We start from the raw sequence: 19,657 nt of genomic DNA, 5'->3' as shown, positions 1-19,657 counted from the left end.
ACAGCTTCTTGATTAAGATACAGTTGCACTTAACGTTTTGATCCATTCATATTCAGGCAGCTGTTGCTTATATACTTTATTATAGTAAAAGTCACTAATAAACTGGTAAGAATTTTTAAGTGCGAATTACATGCCTAGCAATTGATAGTGTAAGACACTATCATAATCCCGTTTATTATTCCATATTTTTTTTAATAATAGAGTGGTGTATACTTGACAGAGGTGGAAATATACTCCCCTTCAAAAACTGGTAAGAATAATGAAATGCCTCTGGCAGCTATAATATGAGGCTCTGATGAAAAATTTGTGACAGTCCATCTCATATCAGCTCTTATTGTTGTCCTAAAATACCTCGTTAATGCCTGGGATGATCACTTGAGCCTAGGCGTTCGAGTCCAGCCTAGGCAACGTAGCAAGATCCCATCTCTGAAAATAAAATACCCTGTTAAAATTCTGACTTTTGTTTGTTAAGGTTATTGAGAAGATAAAAGAAAAATACATGATATTGCTTTTCTCTCTTGGATTTGGAAAAATAGTGGAATTCTCATAAGGATTTTGTATTTTCTATTGCTGTATAACATTATTACTACAAACGTACTGGCTTAAAACAACACAATTATTGTTGTACAGTTTCTGTGCATCAGGAGCCTGGACCTGACTCTGCTAGGTCCTCTGCAAGGGTGGACTCCAGGTATCAGCCAGGGCTGGTGTCTCTCCTGAGGCTGCAGTTGGGGAAGCATTCTCTTCAAAACTCACATGGTTGTTGACAGAATTCATTTTCTTACAGACTTTCAGACCAAGGGTCTCAGTTTCTCACTGGCTGGTGTGTGGAAGGTATCCCCAGTTCCTGTCATATGATCCTCTCTGTGGGCAACCTACAGTATGGCAGCTCACTTTTTCTAAGCCAGCAAAAGTCTCTCTAACAAGACTGACATTACAGTTTTACATGATGTGATCACATACATGCTGCTGCCTTTGGTGTGTTCTGTTGGTTAGAAGCTAATCAGTAGTCCCATTCTCACTCAGAGGGTTGGGGGTTACGTGAGGACATGATACCAAGAGGCAGGGATCATAGGACCACCTTGGAGTCTTTCCACTACAGATTCTCACCAGTTTTATTCCTTCATCATTTGAATCCAAATTAAAGTTGGATTGCTGGTGGATTATTGATGAGTGATGCTGGAGCTAAAGTTTTAATTGACTCTAGATTCTTGTCAAATACTGAGCTGTTATTATGTCACATTATTCTAAGAAAAGTATTGTAAATTAGCCTTTCATTTCCATGAGCCTATTTCCTACCAAATAAATACCAAAATTAAACTCAGAAATTAATGGAAATAAACTACAAATACTTACTTTTACAAACACTAAGTCACACCAAACTGTTTTAAACCTGTGATACTTGTCATTTTGGGGTCTGATTTTCTTATCTGCTAGACTGACTGAGGTGACTCAAGATACACTTTCAGTAAAGATTGGACTGTTATATCTTCTTGAAACAAGTATAGATCTTTATTTAAAAACACTTTGTCACGAAAAACACTAAAATGCAAAACTTAAATTAATGTAAGAGAACATCCATGTAACTACCACTTACATTGCCAACACCTCAAAATTTACTTAATTAAATTTACTCAATTAAAATCTCTCCGTGCTCAAATGTAGTCATTAATTATCCTGTCTTTTATGACAACCACTTCATAATCATGGGGATTTTATATTATTCCAGATAACATTTTGGCAGCGGTTATTCATTTCTTACCACGTTGAATCCATCCTTGTTTTCTGAGGCACACAATTACACTACATGGCTCAATCTTGTTGCAGTCAGGTTTGACCAGGTTGCCAGGTGCCTGTCAGTGAGTTGTGAGCTCAAGCGGGTGCCATTTCCAAGGGAGGCTCCAAGACAGCCTGCCTACTTCTCTGGCCTCTTTGCTTCCCATCAGTCAGAGCTGAAATGATTCTTCTCCAACCCTGCAAATGCTAACAGTGTCCTAGAGGATTGTGGAACAACATGCTAGAAGGATCCTGGGCCCCTGAGTGACTTTAAAAAACAGCTATACCACCTACTGAGACCATTCACCTCAGAACATGAGAGAGAAATAAACTTACTTTTTTTTTTTTTTCGAGACAGGGCCTTGCTCTGTCGCCCAGGCTGGAGTTCACAGCTCATTGCAGCCTAAACCTCCCAGATTCAAGCAATCCTCCCACCTCAGCCTCCTAAGTAGCTGGGACTACAGGCACTTGCCACCGTGTCTGGCTAATTTTTTATTTTTTTGTGGAGACGAGGTCTTGCTGTGTTGCCTAGACTGGTCTCAAACTCCTGGGCTCACATGATTCTCCTGCCTCAGCCTCTCAAAGTGCTGGGATTACAGGCCTGTCCTACTATTTTTTTAGTATTATAAATTTTTTCCACAACATTTTTGGGGAGTCTCTTTGTAATACATTAGGAAACATGTTTGTTTTGTTTTGTTTTGTTTTGTTTTTTTGAGACGGAGTCTTGCTCTGTCGCCCAGGCTGGAGTGCAGTGGTGCAATCTCGGCTCACTGCAACCTCCTCCTCTTGGGTTCACGCCATTCTCCTGCCTCAGCCTCCTGAGTAGCTGGGACTGTAGGTACTCGCCACTATGCCCAGCTAATTTTTTGTATTCTTTACTAGAGACGGGGTTTCACTTTGTTAGCCAGGATGGTCTCAATCTCCTGACCTCATAATCCGCCCGCCTCGGCCTCCTAAAGTGCTGGGATTACAGGCGTGAGCTACCGCCCCCGGCCACGTGTTTTTTTTTTTTTTTTTTTTTTTTTTTTTTAAATTTTTTATTTTTAAGACGGACTCTCACTCTATCACCCAACCTGTAATGCGGTGGTGCGATCTCAGCTCACTGTGACCTCCCCTTCCTGGGTTCAAGGGATTCTCCTGCCACAACCTCCTGAGTAGCTGGGATTACAGGCACCCACCACCATGCCTGGCTAATTTTTGTATTTTTAGTAGAGACGGGGTTTCACCATGTTGGTTAGGTTGGTTTTAAACTCCTGACCTCAAATGATCCATCCAACTGCCTCAGCCTCCCAAAGACATTTTCTTAAAATTTTTTTTACATATTTGTATACATGCATACATACATCATTTTAATATAAAATTGTGAGAAGGTTCAAGTTCATTTTTGCTTATTGAACCCTCTCGCTTATTGTTAACCTATGTTAACAACTTAGTATATGACTTTTATATTTTTGTTAATTTTTTTCTGTGATTATAACTTCTTTTTTGTTTGTTTGTTTGTTTGTTTGAGACGGAGTCTCGCTCTGTGCCCAGGCTTCAGTGCAGTGGCGCGATCTCGGCTCACTGCAAGCTCCGCCTCCCAGGTTTACGCCATTCTCCTGCCTCAGCCTCCCGAGTAGCTGGGACTACAGGCGCCTGCCACCTCCCCCGGCTCGTTTTTTGTATTTTTTTAGTAGAGGTGGGGTTTCACCGTGTTAGCCAGGATGGTCTCGATCTCCTGACCTCGTGATTTGCCCGTCTCGGCCTCCCAAAGTGCTGGGATTACAGGCTTGAGCCACCGCGCCCGGCTGTGATTATAATTTCTATGGCTGGAGAGTCATGCACTACATAATGAATGTTTGGTCAATGACATACTGCACATATATTGGTGGTCCCATAAGATTATAATGGATCTGAAAAATTCCTGTCTCCTACTGACATCCTAGCTGTCCTGTTATCAGAGCACAATGCGTTACATTTTTTTTTTCCCCTGAGACAGAGTTTCACTCTTGTCACCCAGGCTGGAGTGCAATGGCGTGATCTCGGCTCACTGCAACCTCCACCTACCAGCTCAAATGATTCTCCTGTCTCAGCCTCCTGAGTAGCTGGTATTACAGGTGCCCGCCACCATGCCTGGCTAATTTTTGTATTTTTAGTAGAGGCAGGGTTTCGCCATGTTGGCCAAGCTGATCTTGAACTCCTGACCTCAGGTGATCTGCCCGCCTCGGCCTCCCAAAGTGCTGAGTTTACAGACATGAGCCACCGTGCCCGGCTGCATTATGTTTTTGTTGTGATGCTGGCATAAACAAACCTACTGCACTACCAGGTGTATACAAGTATAGCACTCTATATAGTATATATCTATGTCATACCGTCAACTTACACAAACCTAAATGGCATAGCCTACTACACTGTACTATACTATGTATAATTGTATATACAATTATACGTAGCACATAGTACTTGAAAACAAATGACTATGTTACTGGTTTATATATTTACAATCGTATATATACTTTTCATCATTGTTTTAGGGTGTACTCCTACTTATGGAAAAAAAGCTAATTGTAAAACAGCTCCAGGCAGGTCCTTCAGGAGGTATCCAGAAGAGGGTACTGTTATCATAGGAAGTGACAGCTCCATATGTATTAGTGCCTCTGAAAACCTTCCAGGGGGTCAAGATACGGAAGTAGAAGGTGGTGATACTGATGCTCTTTACCGTGTGTAGGCCTAGGCTAATGTGTGTGTGTGTCTTAGTTTTAAGCAAGAAAGTTTAGAACTTTTTTTAAAAGTGAAATATCTTAATAGAGAAAAGGTTATGGAATCAAGATATGAGGAAAAATATTTGTGTTCAGCTGTACAATGTGTTTTGTCTTAAGGTAAATGTTATAAAAGAGTTCAAAAGTTCAAAAAATTTAAAAGTGTATAAAGTAAAAAATGTTAAAGTACATTGATTTTATTATTGAAGAAAGAAAATTTTAAAAAATAAATTTAGTGTGTCCTAAGTGTATAGTGTTTGTGAAGTCTATAGTAGTGTACAATAATGCACTAAGGTTTCACACTCACTCCCCACTCACTGATTCACCCAGAGCAACTGCCAGTCCTGCAAGCTCCATTTATGGTAAGTGCCCTATATAAGTGCCATTTTAAAATCTTTTATACTGTATTTTTACTTATGTTTAGATACACAGGTACTTACTGTTGTGTTACAGTTGCCTACAGTATTCAGTACAGTAACATGCTGTACAGGTTTGTAGCCTAGGAGCTATAGGCTAGACCATACAACCTAGGATTGTAGTAAGCTATGCCATCTGGGTTTGTGTAAGTTCGCTATATGACAGCAGTCCCCAACCTTTTGGCACCAGGGACTGATTTCATGGAAGACAGTTTTTCTATGGGATAGGGGTTGGGGGGATGCTTTCAGGATGAAACTGTTCCACCTCGGATCATCAGGCATTAGATTCTCATAAGGAGCTCACAACCTATTCCTTGCTTGTGCAGTTCACAGTAGGGTTCATGCTCCTATGAGAATCTAATGCTGCTGCTGATCTGACAGGAGGTGGAGCTCAGGTGGGAATGCTCACTCACCTGCTGCTCACCTCCTGCTGTGTGGCCTGGTTCCTAATACTACAAACAGGTACTGGTCCTCCACTCAGGGGTTGGGGACCCTTGATCTGTGATGTTTTCATAACAGTGAAGTCACCTAATGATGCGTTTCTCAGAACATATCCCACGTGACTGTAATTATAGCTTATATATATCTGTGCCAACCCTGCTTGTCAGGTGGCATTGGCTGAGGCATTTGTTGCAATGTATCACATTTCAGCTTCTGCAGGCTTAATTCTTCTAATCTCCAAGACCACTCCCCAGTAAACTTTCTGCTGACAAATCTCAGTCTCAGGGAACCTGATCTGCTACAGTTGGTGGCAGTTGTCTGAGAAAGTAGACATGTGATTTTGGAGTTTGGTCTCCCGCAGGTGAGCTGACACTGATGACCTCATCACAAGTTGTGGGTGGAATACAGATGGTAGTAGTGGAGTTAAAAGTTTGGCTCAGCTGAGTGCGGTGGCTCACACCTGTTAATCCCAGCACTTTGGGAGGCCGAGACGGGTGGATCACGAGGTCAGGAGATAGAGACCATCCTGGCTAACACAGTGAAATCCCGTCTCTACTAAAAATACAAAAAAATAGCCAGGCGTGGTGGCGGGCGCCTATAGTCCAAGCCACTCGGGAGGCTGAAACAGGAGAATGGCGTGAACCCAGGAGGTGGAGCTTGCAGTGAGTCGAGATCGCGCCTCCGCACTCCAGCCTGGGTCGGCAAGAGCGAGAAGACTTTGGCTCAAGGTGGGTTTGTCTGGCTTACCAGTGGGAGCAGCTGCTCCAGCTGGGACAGTACTGCACATCTGAGAAGCACAAGGCAGTTGAAGACAATAGAATTGGATGGCTGTGGCTGGGAATAATAGATCCTTTGGAAAAATACAAAAAAAGGCCGTGGGTGATAAGCAATTAAAGGCTAAACGTGAAAGCCAGAGGGCTTCCTGGGCAGCCTATAAAGAGACAGCCTGTAGCCATAGACCCAAGACTTAGTCCTGATTGCTTCAGAGAAACTTGAATTTTCAGCCCTGGTGGTGTGCTAGGGGTTTTTTTGTTTTGTTTTGTTTTTTTGTTGTTTTTTTTTTTTGGTGATACCTAGGCTGGAGGCCCGATCCGGCTCACTTTAACCTCCGCCTCCAGGGCTCAGGTGATTGTCCCAAGTAGCTGGGACTACAGGTGCGCACCACCACACCCTGTTAGTTTTTTTGTTTGTTTGTTTGTTTTTTAAGTACACATGGGGTTTCACCACGTTGCCCAGTTTGGTCTCGAATTCCTGGGCTCAAGACATCTGTCTTGGCCTACCAAAGTGCTGGTATTACAGGCATGAGCCACCCCCACCTGGTCAAGATTAAGGTCTTGATCTGAAGAAAGAGAGAGCAGACCCTGAGATACAGGATGAGAACCTTTGGATTGGTATATTTAAATCTTGATTGAAATACCACAGGGAGCCAAGAAAAAAAAAATCTTGAGTATCAGACCAGCTTGGGCAACATGGCGAAACCCGTGTGAATGCAAAATGTCAGGCAGGTCTCAATTTAGAAAGTTTATTTTGCCTAGGTTAAGGACATGCCTGTGACAGCCTTAGGAAGTCCTGAGACATGTGCCCAAGGTGGTTGGGGGTACTTTGCTTTTGTACATTTTAGGAAGACATGAGACATCAATATGTGTAAGACGTAATTGGTTCGGTCTGGTAAGGCAGGACAACGTGAAGTGGAGGCTTCCAGGTTAGAATTAGATAAGAGGGGTCAGGTGTGATAGCTCACCCCTGTAATCCCAGTATTTTGGGAGGCCAAGGCAGGTGGATCCCTTGAGTTCAGGAGTTCAAGACCAGACTGGCCAATGTGGTGAAACCCTGTCTCTACTAAAAATCGAAAATTAGCCGGGCATGGTGGCAGGTGCCTGTAATCCCAGCTACTTGGGAGGATGAGGCGGGAGAATTGCTTGAACCCGGAGACGGAGGTTGCCGTGAGCCAAGATTGCACCGCTGCACTCCAGCCTGGAGGATAGAATGAGACTCTGTTTCAAATGAGACTCTGTTTCAAAAACAAACAAACAAGTAGATAAGAGACAAAAGGTTGCATTCTTTTGAGTGCTTGATCAGCCTTCCACTGAATACACAATTTAGTGAGTCTTTATTTTTACATAAACAACAGGGGAGAGGAAGCAATCAGATCCCTATTTGTCTCAGGTGAACCTCGGATAGAATTTGACTTTGAATAGAATGGAGAGGCATGTTTGCCATAAGCAGTTCCCACTGTGACTTTTCCCTTTAACTTAGTGACTTGGGGTTCCCAAGATTTATTTTCCTTTCACACTCATCTCTACAAAAAATTAGTGGGGCATGATGGCACATAATCCCAGCTGTCTGGGTGGCTGTAATCCCAGCTATTTGGATGGCTGAGGAAGGGGGATTGTCACTTGAGCTTGGGAGGTGGAGGTTGCAGGGAGCTGAGATTGCCACTGCACTCCAGCCTGGGTAACAGAGTGAGACCCTGTTTCAAAAAAAATAAAATAAATTGTAATAAATTTTATTTAAAAAATAAATCTTGAGTATCAGATACCTCTGAGACCTGCAGAAATGGCCCCACCCTGAGCGCTCCCCCCCACCCCCTGCCCGCAGCTTTGCTTGAAAACAATGGAGAGCTTCTGTCTTGAAAAATAAGACATGCTCCCTCATTATTTTATAGTACTTTAGGAAAAGTTTTGGGGTGGGGAGGGAGAAACAGAAAACTAAACAACGTTCATAATTCCCCAGATCTTTTTGTATAGTTACACACACGCATACATATGTCATTTCATATGGAACTGTGAAAAGATTCATAAATGTATTCTTCAGGCTTTTCTTTTTTGCTGCCCCCTCCTCCTCTCCTGGTCATTAAGTCACAAAATAACCCAGCCAAAAAGTACTGGGCCTGTTGCAGTCCAGTCAGGGGACAGAAACCATAGAGTAATTTGAACAGGGAATGTTTAAGTCATTACTAACTAGTAGGATTAGCTACCAGGAATAGCTTTAGAGAAAATTCTAAAGAATCCAGCAATAGCAGACACAGGGAGCAGCTTCCTCCTCTATGGCTGAAGTGGGGTGCTGAAGGAAGGGACAAGTTTAGCAGAATCTCTCCCCTCAAGGCTGAGATTCAGACTGTCAAGAGGTTGTGGATGTAGCCCACCTGGTGGCCAAGAAGTTGGCTGACGTGCTGGAGTCAGTCTGGCAAGTGGGAACCCACCTATGGGGTATCACCGAACTCACTGAGAAGTTGGTAGGGGTGCCTGTGAAACTCAGTAGGAAGCTGCCCACGGGGATCGTCTGAAACTTGCTGAAGGGCTGGCTAGAATGTCTGTGGAAGTAGCTGGGAAGTGGCCAGTGGGGCTGCTCGTGGGTGTCTGGTACACTGGCTAAGAGCTGCAGGAGCAAGAAGAAAGGACAGCAAAGCACAGCAGCCAGAGGCCTCTTCTCTGGCAGCTTCCCTCTAGCACCCTCTGCTGACAGAGCTTAACATTGTGCCAGGTGGCAAAGGAGGTGTATTTTCTGTAGGGCAGGCAGTGTGGTGAGGGGTGAATTTGTAGCTGAGAGGCAGTACGTTGATAACTGGCACAGGGACGAAAGAGATTCTACTCCCAAGGAACTGCAGGACCTAACTGGTCATAAATGCAGGCCTGGGAGAGTACCTATGGGTGGGCTGGGTCTGAGGGTACTGGATTAAGGCAGGTGGAACTCTAAGGTTGGGTAAGGGAGAGTTTATTGATGCAGGATCACTTCAGAGACACTGGATTTGACAACCCGATGAAGATTCCAAGAGGTGGTGCCAACATACTGCTAGGATGACTTTTAGTTCCTTGTAGGAGAGGGTTCACACTAAGTGAAGTAGAAATGTTAGAACTGCCAGGGCAGATGTAAAAGAAGGCATGAAAAGCCAGGAGAGGTGGACATGCTAGAATGTCCATATTGTGGAGGGCTGGGAAACTCAGCAGGTAACAGTGTTCTGCAGAAGGGTGCTCTGGATGCTGTATTTACCGAAGCAATAATGAAAACTGATGAGGGAGTAGGGAGCATCGGCTTCACTGAGAATCTCAGTGGTGTCCTCTATAGACCAGGGATGATAATAGGAGATGCCTCGGCCGGGCGCGGTGGCTCAAGCCTGTAATCCCAGCACTTTGGGAGGCCGAGATGGGCGGATCACGAGGTCAGGAGATCGAGACCATCCTGGCTAACACTGTGAAACCCCGTCTCTACTAAAAAATACAAAAAACTAGCCGGGCGAGGTGGCGGGCGCCTGTAGTCCCAGCTACTCGGGAGGCTGAGGCAGGAGAATGGCGTAAACCCGGGAGGTGGAGCTTGCAGTGAGCTGAGATCCGGCCACTGCACTCCAGCCCGAGGGACAGAGCGAGACTCCGTCTCAAAAAAAAAAAAAAAAAAAAAAAAAAAATAGGAGATGCCTCCTGATAACAGTGAGGGAGACAGAATCCTGACATAGAGGCCAGGTGGTGGTGTCTGTCAGAAGCAGGGTAGGCACAGTTCTCATAAAGTGACTTCAGACCTGGAACTGACTGAAGGAGAGGCCAGGTCCCCAGGAGGAAGGACTGTGCAACACCATAGCAAGTGTATATGGCAGCTATTCCTCCTGTCTTTCCCCCAGGGAAACCTGTGGCCATTTACTCTGAGAACTTATACATGGGAGAGGGGGATACTGAAACATTCATATGATATTGATGCCTGGAGACCTAAAGTATCATCATGGTTTCTCTGTCAGAGGCACGAGGACTCAAGCAATCAATGGAACCTTGGCCCAGATGACACCATAATGGGAGGGCTCACTCTGAAGCCATTTTCCAAGTCCCCAAATGTTATTTGGAGTGAACAGACTGTTGGAAGAACCCTCAGGTACTGGCTCCTTGGCCTGAGGATGAGAGCTCTCATAGTGAGTAAGCTCAAGTGGATGACGCTGAAACTGCCTTCCCAGCAAAGATAGTGAATTAGTATAGCAATATGGCAACCCAGGAGAAATGGCAGAAGTTAGTGCCATCCTTAAACACCTACAGGATTCAGGGCACAGGGTGGTCCCTGTCATATATTCATTTAATTCACCAGGTAGGTGTTCATAGAAGTCAGATCCTGGAGAATAACAGTTGACACCACAAATAGTTCTGACCAAGTTATAGCCCTAATGACAGCTGGTGGCCTGGATGTGGCATATGCAATTAACAAGACCTCAGGTATATGAAATGCAATTATTGATTTGGTGAACGCATTCTTTTCCATCCCTGCAGAAATACTCACTCTGAATGGACAATATAAATTTGCACCTTGCCCCAGTGCTATGTTATCCAGCCATCCACTGTTTTGATGACATCATGCCAATCAGCATAAGCAAGAAATGGCAAGTTTGTTAGCTGTCTTGCTGTCCAACACATGGGAGATAAGCCCACAGATATTCTGGGACCCACCACAACCAGGAAGTTTTTGGAAGTTTGGTGGTCTGAGGGATAGGTAGGATATCCCCTTGCAAGTAAAGGACAAATTAGTGCCTTTTTTTTTTTTTTTAAGACAGAGTTTCACTCTTGTTGCCCAGGCTGGAGTGCAATGGCGCGATCTCAGCTCAGCACAACCTCTGTCCCCCAGGTTCAAGCGATTCTCCTGCCTCAGCCTTCCAAGTAGCTGGGATCACGGGGATGCGCCACCATGCCTGGCTAATTGTTGTTGTTGTTGTTAGTAGAGATAGGCTTTCTCCATGTTGGTCAGGCTGGTCTCGAACTCCCGACTTTAGGTGATCTGCCTACCTTGGCCTCCCAAAGTGCTGGGATTACAGGCGTGAGCCACCGAGCCCAGCCACCTTTTTTTTTTTTTCAAGAGACTGGGTCTCACTATATTGCTCAGGCTGTCCTCAAACTCTTGGGATCAAAGTGATCTGCTTCAGTCTCCCAAATAGCTGGGACTACAAGTGAACACCTGGCAAAATTACTGCATTTTTAAGAATGAAGCATTAAGAATGAAGATGTCAACTGGTCGAGTCATCCTGCAACGTGGTTAACCATATTAACCATTAAGAGTGAACCGTAACACGTGATAGGCATCTCTGGATTTAGGGAGTGGAGGCAGCATATTCTACATTGGGAATACTGCATAGGAAAGCATCCTATAAGAGGCCTAGGCTGTGAAGCAAGTGGCCCAGCTACTTGGACTTCCAACCCAACAGACCTTGCGATGTTAGAGGTATCTGTAGTGGGGAAAGATGCCATGTGAGGCTTAAGGCAAAGCCCCAGCAGGAAGATCTCAATGCAGACCTCCTAGAACTCTGGAGCAAGGCAATGCTATTTGCAGAAAAGAATTATAAATTTTTCAAAAACAAAGCTGTCATGCTACTGGGCCCTGGTAGGGATGGAGCGTGAGGCCATGGTGACATCAAGTGACCATGAGCCAGAACTGCCAGCATGAGCTGGTTCTGTCAGACCCACGGAGAGGTGAGCGTGCAGCTGTCCATTGCAAGTTGGAAGTGGCTCATTTAGTGCTAGGTACAAGCAGGCACAACCAAGCTTCTCGTGTGGCCCAGAACCCATGACATCATCGGTGCTGGCACTGGTACTTCTAAAGGGGGCAGTCTTAAGACCAGCTGATGGAGGCAGGAAAAGTTCGAGCTTGGTTCATGGTGGGTGGGCTCTGAACAGCCTGATTTAGGCAGCCCTGGACGACAGCGCTCAAGGGAAACCCAATGGGTAGAACGTTGGGTGGTGCCCTTGACTACTTGGTGTGGAAGGAGAAGTGGCCCCAATGTTAACACATTTGGAACTCTTGGGCAATGGTTAGTAGCTTGACGGGTTGCTCAGGTACCTGGAATAAGAAAGATTGGAAGATCAGGGGCTTCCTGGAGTAAGGCATGTGGAGGGATCTGTGGGAACAGACATGAAGTACATCCCACCCGAGAACATTCACCATGAGGACACACCAAACCAGCACATTAATAGGATGACTTAGCCAGTTGACATCTACTAGCCTCTGCCATCTGCTCTGCCCATGCTGGCACACTGGGCTCTCTCATGGAGTAATCATGGGGTGGGTAGATGCTGTGCATGGCCCATAGCATGGGGCTCCCCCTCACCAGAGCTGACCTAGCTATTTCTCTGCTGAACATCCAGTCTTCCAACAAGAAAGGCCAAACACTGAGTCCCCAGTTGCACCTTCCTTGGAGGGAAACAGTCATTTGACAACACTGAACCCCTTGTGCCCTAGAAGGTACAGTGATTCATCTTGGCTGAAACCAACACATGTTATAGGCATGGGTTTGCCTTTCCCGTTCTCATGGATTGAGTCAGCTCCGTCACCCAAGTTTCACAGAGTGTTTGATCCACAGAATCCTGCACACAGCCAAGGAACTGCAGCAGTGGGCACATGAGAATGGGACCCACTGGCTCCCTCATAGCCAAACACCAAGAAGCTGCCAGCCTGATGGAGCAGCAGGATAGGATGGTCTGTGGAAGGCACAGCTCACCTTGTGGGCAGCCTGGAGGTGACACCTGCGATGAAGCAGTCACCTCCAGGGTGCAGTCTGCACTGCAAATCACTGACCAGTACGTGGTACAGTGTCCTTGGTTTGTGGGATAAATGGGTCTGGGAACCAAAAGGTGAAACTCATCACTCCCAGTGACCCACTTAGAAATCTGTATTTCTCCCCCACACTCCTTTGGGTTCTTAAGGTTTAAAGGTCTTGACTCTCAAAGGGAAAACCTTTCCAGCAGGGGCAAATGAAGAATGCCATTTAATTTCCAGCTCTGGCTGCTGCCTGGTTATTTCGAGCTCCTCGTGCCAAGAGACTGGCTGGCAAGGAATGTAATTTTCATCTTCTGAGGTGACTGACCATGGGCATCAGGTGGAGGTAGAACTGTTACTGCCACCACACCTGGCTACCACCACGCTTGCCACCACACTGGGGGCAGAGATGCACCCAGGTGATGTGATTGGCCACCTCATGGTCCCCTGCCCAAATTTGATGGCAAATGCAGGGGCTATGGCCAGAGAAGGGCATGGTGGCCAGGGGCTTACCTCTCAGGGATGAGGGTTTGGGTTACCTGATCGGGTAAGCTAAGCCACCTAGAGCAGTAGAGGAGATAGGCAAGGGTGAGGATGAACCCTAGCATGGGCAGTAGAGGGGGGAGATGAATGTAATTTGCAACCTTGAGGCCAGCTGCAGCAACAAGATGTAGTTCATCCCAGTACCTTCCCTTTTTAAATTTCCCCAGGAAAAGGCCCACCAGAATCCTACAGGAGCTGCTCCCAGAACGTCTCTGAAGCAAGTGGCTATGAGCAGCACAGTGTGGACTGTAGCGAGCACTGTGGTGCCCATATGCCCCTTTAGTACTGAAGCACTGTCCCTGCTCCTGGGACAGCCCCTCCCCAATTGCCTGGCTGCAAAGAACTTCTTTGCTCAAGGGCCCACCCCTTCCCCAGGAGTGACTGGTCCAGTGACTAGTTTGTGCAGGGGTATAAAAACCCAGCTGCCTTGACCCACTGGGAGACACCTCTGCAGGACTGTGCTCAGCCCAGGGCAGACCTTTGAGTGACTGCATCTTAGCCATCGTCTTCCTTGGTTGGGTTGTGCCTCCTTCACTCTCCAATCACCTTTTCAAATGCAAGCCTTCATCACAGAGGTGGTCTCCCAGGGGACCCGACCTGTGCCAGTGTTACGTGCATAACATCTTCGTGTACATAAGTGGGGAGATTTGGTCATTATTTTTAAAAATAAGGTCATCATCTTCAGTCAATCACTATAGATGGAGTCATTTTCCCCCCTGCAATCTATGTTTTAACAAGGTCATTCTTTTCAGTGGCTATGTATTTCATGATGTGGATATTATGTAATTTATTCCTCAGTTTTCTTCTGATTGGTATCTACTTTATTTTCAGTCTTTTGCCATCATGAGCAATACTGCTATAAATGTTTTGGTTTAAACCTGTTTACTGTTGCATATATTTCTGTGAAACAGCCAAGAGTGAGATTATTTGGTTAGATGATTGATATTATTTTCTGTTTTTGTTGAGGCAAGAACACACTCTCTCTCTCATATATATATATGGCTGAGGTATATATAGATACATGTGTATATATATATTGTATATGTGTATGTGTATATATATATAAAAAACAGCACACATATCCTAAGTTAAGTTTAGGTCAAAATTTCACAAACCCACACCCAGTTCAGGAAACATCACTAGCATTCCCAGAGGCCCATGTTAAGCTCCCTGTGACCCACTCCTCCCAATTTCCAAGAGTGATGTACGCATTATTAATTTTAATAAGTCTTGACAGTTTGCCCTCTAGAAAGAGTCTATTTACATTTTTACCAGCAATACATGAGACTACCTCTTCCCCTCTGTTTTCAGTTATAGTTAATTTGCATTTCCCTGAGTATTGTATTCGTTTCCTGTTTGGGTTTTCTGTTTGTGTATTGCCTCTTCCTATTTTTTGCTCATTTTTCTGTTGAATTGTTTGTCTTATCTTGTAAATGTATGATAACTTGTTGTATATATAGCAATTAACTCTTTGTCATTTTTGTTCCAAATAGTTTTCCCAATGCATTTATTTTCTTTTTGATGTGGTGCTAGTTATACCAGCCCTATTAATTAATCTATCCTTTTCTATTGAATTGGAATACTATCTTTGTTGTATATAAAGTCTTGGGATCAGTCTCTGGGTTGTCTGTTCTGTTCTAGAGGTCTTTTCTGTCTCTTTTTTTTTTTCTTTTTAAGCTTACTTTTTTTTTTTTTTTTTTTTTCCCAAGATGGAGTCTTGCCCTGTCACCCAGGTTTGAGCGCAGTGGCACGATCTCAGGTCACTGCAACCTCCGTTTCCTGGGTTTAAGCAATTCTCCTGCCTCAGCCTCCCAAGTAGCTGGGATTGCAGGCGCTTGCCACCACACCTGGCTAATTTTTGTATTTTTAGTAGAGGCGGGGTTTCACCATGTTGGCCAAACTGGTTTTGAGCTTCTGACCTCAGGTGATCCACCCGCCTCGGCCTCCCAAAGTGCTGAGACTACAGGCGTGAGTCACCGCACCTGGCCTAAGCTTACATTTCTTGTCTCTTTGTACTTTGAAATTATTTATTAAATTAAAATATCCCTGTAGGGTCTTCAGTTGGAATTGCCTTAAATTTGGAAGAATTAAACATTTTGTGATATATATCCTAATGCTGTGTCTTTTAATTTGTACAGATCTTTTTTTATGCCATTTAATAAGATTTTACATTTTCATCATTGAGAACCTTGTATCTTTTTTTGTTGTGTTTATTCTAAGTATAATGTTTTTATATTGTAAGTGGAATATTTTCCCATTTGCATTTTAGGTTGTTATTTTCCTGCAGAGGAAATGTATGTCACAGTGGTTAAGAGCACAGACTCCCAAATCATATTGCCTGGGGTTAGATCCTGGTTCTGTCACTTACTGTTCAGCCCAGGCTTATTGAAATTAAGACAAAAATCTAAATTAGAAGCTTGTTTTAATGATGTTTTACTGAACCTTTAACTGCTTCACTGCAGTATTCAGTCTAAGAATTTCCCCAAACCTTTAATAATACTTTTAAGGTTTCTATAAATGTTGACCTTAGGTTTTTAGAGTCATGTATTCAAATGCAAATGCCAAATAATGATTTTTAATAAATGTTTTATGATTATATAGAGCTATCTTCAGTTAACGTGAAGGTACTTTACATAAATATTTATTGCAGTGGTACTAAGCATTTTACTTGTGAATTTTATTACATTGTTTTAAGTAAGTTAATAATGAATAAATAAGCATGATTATAGAGGTTATTTCAGTGTTAACTGTATTACTTAGATATTAGTGTTTCTTTAATGCCCTATGTTTCTTTTTTTGTTGTTTTTAAAAGCTACAGAAGTGATAAACAAGTCCAGTGTTAAGTATTCAGTACAACTTGAAGATGGGAAGAATCGATCACCAGAAAAAAGGGTAAATCATTGCAAATATGAGTAATTTTAAACAGATAACACTCATTTGTTCAACAGATGTTCTACTATGTGCTAAGCACTGTAGATACAACACCTAAAAAAAAAAAAAGGGTGTTCTTGCTCTCCAAGAGCTTATAGTTTAATTTGGATGTGGGGAGGGGCAAGTAAGTGCCATGAGAGAAGTAAGTTCAGAGTACTCTGGGACAATAGGAGGGACATCTAACTCAGTTTTGTGCTATTTCATTTTGCCCTTCTGGGTGTTGAGGAGAAGAATCAGGGATGTCTTTCTGAAGTATGAAAATTATATCTGAGTTGAGATCTATTGGATGATTAGGAGTTGATCAACCTAGGCTGGATGCAGTGGCTCACGTAATCCTAGCACATTGGGAAGCTGAGCAGGGTGGATCACTGGAGGCCAGGAATTTGAGACCAGCTTGGGCACCATAAGGAGACTCTGTCTCTACAAAAAATAATACAAAAAAAAAAAAAAAATTAACTGAGCATGGTGGCCTGCTCCTATAGTCCCAACTACTCAGGAGGCTGAGGCTGGAGGATCACTTGAGCCAAGGAGTTTGAGGCTGCAGTGAGCTGTGATTGCACCACAGCACTCCAGCCTGGGCAACAGAGCAAGACTCAGTCTCTAAAAAATAGAAATAAAAAATAAAAAGATCCCCACCTTTAAGGCAGTAGGGGCAGGACATTGAGAACATTTTCAGATAAGGGAAGAAAGCTTGGAACTTTGGGTAGTGGAAATAATAGAAGTTCAGAAAGGCAGGGATATAACATTCACAATGGGTGCGTTATGTGGTATGGGCTAGAGACGAGATATAAGAAGAGGTTGTGGCCGGGCGCGGTGGCTCACACCTGTAATCCCAGCACTTTGGGAGGCCGAGGCGGCAGATCATGAGGTCAGGAGATCGAGACCATCCTGGCTAACATGGTGAAACCTCATCTCTACTAAATATACAAAAATTAGCCAGGCGTGGTGGCGGGCGCCTGTAGTCCCAGCTACTTGGGAGGCTGAGGCAGGAGAATGGCGTCAACCCGGGAGGCGGAGCTTGCAGTGAGCTGAGATCGCTCCACTGCACTCCAGCCTGGGCGACAGAACGAGACTCTGTCTCAAAAAAAAGAAAAGGTGGTATCACCAAAGACTTTCATACTTGTGTATGAAAGTGGTAGAGGCAACATAATGTTTAAGAGAATGGACTTTGGAGTAAACTACCTGTGTTCAAGTCCCAAGCTAACTAAATTTAAACCTAGACTCCCTATAGTAAAGTGAGATAATAGGACCTGTCTCTTGGGTTGATGGGATAATTATTTGTCCCTGGGTTCATAGGATGATTATCTGCCCTTTGAGTGGAGGGAAGAGGCATCTTCCACAGAGAAGGACTCTTCTCTTCTTCCCTCTGTAAATGAATGGGAATTGTATCTCTCAATGGTGAACAAACTGTGCTCCTTGGATCCCGAAGGCAGGGGTCTGCAAACTTTTTGCTCCCTTTCTCTCAAAATAATTTTGTTGTTTTTGTTTGTTTGTTCGAGACAGCCCCTCACTCTGTTGCCCAGGGTGGAGTGCAGTGGTGTGATCACAGCTTATTGCAATTTCCACCTCTACCTCCACCACCATGCCCAGCTAATTAATTGAGTCCTGGACTCAAGTGATCCTCCCAACTCAGCCTCCCAAGTAGCTGACACTAGAGGCACACACTATCATTGCCCAGCTAATTTTTGTATTTTTGGTAGAGGCAGGGTTTCACCATGTTGCCTGGGCTGGCCTCAAACTCCTGGGCTCAAGCAATCCTCCTGCCTTGGCCTCCCAAAGTGCTGGGATTACAGGCGTGAGCCCCCATGCCTGGCCATCTCAAACTGTATGTACTGCCTAATATATTTTAAAGTTGAAATTTAAAATCTGTATCACAAGTTTAAAAAATTGCAAAGTACGTGATTTCTGCTCTATTGTTAATATTGACATTTTTACTGTTGCATTATTTAAAATATATTCACAAAAATTAAATACTGTACTTTGACAACTTGATATCCACAATCATCTCATTATTATTATTATTTGGAGATGGAGTCTTGCTCTGTCACCTTAACTGGAGTGCAGTGGCGTGATCTCAACTCACTGCCACCTCCGCCTCCTGGGTTAAGTGATTCTCCTGCCTCAGCCTCCTGAGTAGGTAGGATTACAGGTGCCCACCACCACACCCAGCTAATTTTTGTATTTTTAGTAGATATGGAGTTTCACCATGTTGGCCAGGCTGGTCTCGAACTCCTGACCTCAGGTGATCTGCCCGCCTCGGCCCCCTAAAGTGTTGGGATTATAGGTGTGAGTCACCGTGCCTGGCCTATTTTATTTATTAACTTATTTTTTTACTTATTTATTATTTTTTGAGATGGAATCACACTCTGTCACCAAGGCAGGAGTGCAGTGACGCGATCTTGGCTCACTGCAACCTCCGTTTCCCGGGTTTAAACGATTCTCCTGCCTCAGCCTCCCGAGCAGCTGGGGTTACAGGCGCACACCACCATGCCCGGCTAATTTTTATGTTTTTAGTAGAGACAGGGTTTCACCATATTGGCCAGGCTGGTCTGGAACTCCTGACCTCATGACCCACCTGCCTGGGCCTCCCAAAGTGTTGAGATTACAGGTGTGAGCCACCATGCCCGGCCTCTTTTTATTGTTATTATTATTTTGAGACTTTCTCACTGTGTCGCCCAGGCTGAAGTACAGTGTGGTGTGACCATGGCTCACTGTAGCCTTGACCTCCTGGGCTCAGGTGATCCTCTCACCTCAGCCTCCTGAGTAGCTGGGACTATAGGCACATGACACCACGCCCAGCTGATTTTTGTATTCTTTGTAGGAAGACAGGATTTTGCCATTTTGCCATTTTGCCCAGGCTGGTCTTGAACTCCTGGGCTCAAGCAGTCCTCCTGCCTCAGCCTCCCAAAGGGCCAGGATTATGGGTGTGAGCCACTGTGCTCCGCCCACAATAATCCCCTTAAAAAAGAGCAAGATCTTCAACAGTTTGAAATTTTATATTTTTCTTTTTCTCCTTGAATTCCTTTCTTGTTTACTCCTCCACGGAATTTTTAATGTAATTTTATGCTTGAAAGCCTACTCTTGGAAACCATGTATTTGAAACAAAAATACAAGTATGCATTAAAAATTTTCATAACATATGACCAAGCGTTAAAACATTTTCTTTTGGCCGGGCGCGGTGGCTCAAGCCTGTAATCCCAGCACTTTGGGAGGCCGAGACAGGTGAATCACGAGGTCAGGAGATCGAGACCATCCTGGCTAACACGGTGAAACCCCGTCTCTACTAAAAAATACAAAAAATTAGCCAGGCGAGGT

General features: G+C 44.4%; 1 protein-coding gene across 1 annotated transcript in view; it reads left to right on the top strand.

The window, feature by feature from the left end:
* The window catches only part of POLN (DNA polymerase nu), a 171,494-nt gene that overhangs the window by 13,866 nt on the left and 137,971 nt on the right, over positions 1–19,657 (top strand). The window contains 1 exon segment of the mRNA XM_017876239.1: positions 16,224–16,303. Within this exon segment, the coding sequence (XP_017731728.1) occupies positions 16,224–16,303 (80 nt within the window).

The sequence above is a fragment of the Rhinopithecus bieti genome, unplaced genomic scaffold, assembly GCF_001698545.2.
Source record: "Rhinopithecus bieti isolate Rb0 unplaced genomic scaffold, ASM169854v2 scaffold_9581, whole genome shotgun sequence".
NCBI lineage: Eukaryota > Metazoa > Chordata > Mammalia > Primates > Cercopithecidae > Rhinopithecus > Rhinopithecus bieti.
This window is presented reverse-complemented; position numbering and strand designations above follow the sequence as displayed.